The 2,586-nt window shown below is 26.0% G+C and overlaps 1 protein-coding gene across 1 annotated transcript in view; it reads right to left on the bottom strand.

The window, feature by feature from the left end:
• The window catches only part of LOC116031558 (serine carboxypeptidase-like 11), a 12,967-nt gene that overhangs the window by 4,346 nt on the left and 6,035 nt on the right, over nt 1–2,586 (bottom strand). Inside the window, exon 7 of the mRNA XM_031273796.1 lies at nt 1,083–1,184. Coding sequence (XP_031129656.1) covers nt 1,083–1,184 — 102 coding nt within the window. The remainder of the gene's footprint in view (nt 1–1,082; nt 1,185–2,586) is intronic.

Genomic DNA, 2,586 nt, shown 5'->3' with positions numbered 1-2,586 from the left:
ATTCTACTGAATAATTTTAATATGAATTCTACAATATATATATATATATATATATATATATATATATATATATATATATATATATATATATATATATATATATATATATATATATATACAGTTAAAAAATATTTTAATTTAATTAAGATTTTAACATTGAGTATTAATATTGAACATATATTTTTGCACATCGCGCATATAAAATACTAGTACATATATGTATGTATGTATGTATGTATATAATGTGTGCGTATGTATATATTTTCTATTTCTTATTTCTTATTTTTTTTGTTCTATTACTTTTCGAAAGTAGGGGAGAAAAAGAGGAATAACATTTGTAATTACTAATAGATTTCAATTCAATAATTGAGTATCAAAAGTATGCTAACAATCATAGTAATAGGAATCAAATTCTATAGTAGGGCACAAAAATGTCCAGCCGAACACCTTACATAGTTGTTTTCATGTCGAATTTTAATGGTATTGAATAACAAAAAAAATTAAAGATGAGTTACATTTTATAATTAAAAAAAGTTAATCCGACTATTTTATTTGTGTCAAGATTATAAAATATTTCACATTCTTTTCTACTTTTAGTATTTGACATTATAATTTTTTTTTTTGATAAATTTAGGAAAACTTACAATACCCCAAAAAAAGGTCTCTATTACTCCCTTTGTGTCCCATTTTACCATCCTACTTACTATTCATTTGTAAAATCAACTTGTTTTCTTTGTTTATTTATTTGCTTTAGTAATTCCTTATTATTTTAAAATATAGTTTTTTAATATTACTTTTAATGTAGTTTATAGATAATATACAAATTTTATATGCTAATGCTAAACTTAATATTATAAAAAATTGAAGTGTAAACAACTCTAGCAAACCTTCATCAACCAAGACACAAAATTAGACAGAAGAGACATAAAAATGAGCAGTGAAAATTTTCTAAATAAGTATCATCTTATTGACAAAAATCTTATTGCCCCTTGTTATTTATGATATTAGGCATGATACCTTTTAAGTATTGTAAAATTTCTGCAAACCTAATACATAAAAGAAAAACAATCAAGAACAATTACCGTATACTGTTCTTCTGAAATAAGACATAATCCACGAGCCGTTCCGTAAGTATATTCGTAGTTGTCAACTGGAAGTGTCACCCCATTGCCAATTACATAGCCCTAGTGCAACATAACTTGCAAAACGTGTTACTCAGATCTATGGATTTAGGAAGATCTAATGGAGAAAGGGAAAAAATATATAGGGTAGCATTTTCATAAATGATTTAAATTTTAAAGTGCAAATAACAACATCATAGAATGCAACTAACAACATCAAAGAACGCACCTCTCATATGTATAGGTGCTATTAAAAGATGCACTATATATTGTTGATAGTTGCACTTTATAGTGTTACTAGTTGCACATTAAAGTTCAAGTTCTTTACTAAAATATTACCGTATTTTTCAACAAGTGCACTCCGTAATTTTGCTTACTTGCAATTTTTAGTATTGAAAGTTGCACTTTAGTGTTACTTGTACTTTAAAGTTCAAATTATTTACAGAAATGGCATCGTGTGTGTATTTTAATTGCTTCAGATTTATTAAAGAGAACCACTATTTAGGTTAACATGTATTAAAGTGCAATCAATTGGTGCAAGTATGCAAATAAAATGGGCAACTAAAATCACTTAATAGTGCAATTAATTATTTAATTAATTAATTTATTTATTTTTGCCAAAGACCTGGTGGTTTAGTGGCACCCGGTTGCACTTCCATATGGAAGGGAGTGAGTTCGAACATCAGTGGAGGCGATTGTCAACTTAGTCGTTCTCACCTGATCCATCTATTATATTGCAAAATTCCCCGCCTAACTCGACAGAGTTAGCCGAGTTAACTCGAGCGAGTCGGCCTTTTTAATTTTATTATTATATTTATATATATTTAAATTTATTTATTTATATAAGATATATATATATATATATATATATATATATATATTTAAATTTATTTATTTATATAAGATATATATATATAATATAATATATGACATACACCCACACACATGAATTAATTTTTTATTTTTATAGGTCACCGCCTAGCACCGCCTAGGTACCGCCTAGACCACTTAGGCGCTAGTCTACCGCCCGACTAGCGCCTAGCGCCTACTGCAAATCATGATATATATATATATATATATATATATATACATATATATATATATATACATATATATATATATATATATATATATATATATATATATATATAGGTCCTTAATCAGGTGAGAACCATGTCCTAGGTGAGAACGTAAGGACAAATCCAAACCATTGATCTAGTAGATCTATCGGTTATTGAAATAAACAAAATTTTGTAATATTTATGAAAATGACCCCGCTCATTTTTTACTTGATTTTTCATCCGTCAGATCTTGCAGATCAATGGTATGAATTTGTCCTCACGTTCTCACTTAGAGGCATAGTTCTCATATGATTAGGATTTTATATATATATATATATATATATATATATATATATATATATATATATATATATATATATATATATATATATATATATATATAT

This window comes from Ipomoea triloba, chromosome 10 (assembly GCF_003576645.1).
Source record: "Ipomoea triloba cultivar NCNSP0323 chromosome 10, ASM357664v1".
Lineage (NCBI taxonomy): Eukaryota > Viridiplantae > Streptophyta > Magnoliopsida > Solanales > Convolvulaceae > Ipomoea > Ipomoea triloba.
The sequence above is the reverse complement of the archived record's forward strand: the minus strand, read 5'-3'. Positions and strand labels throughout refer to the sequence as shown.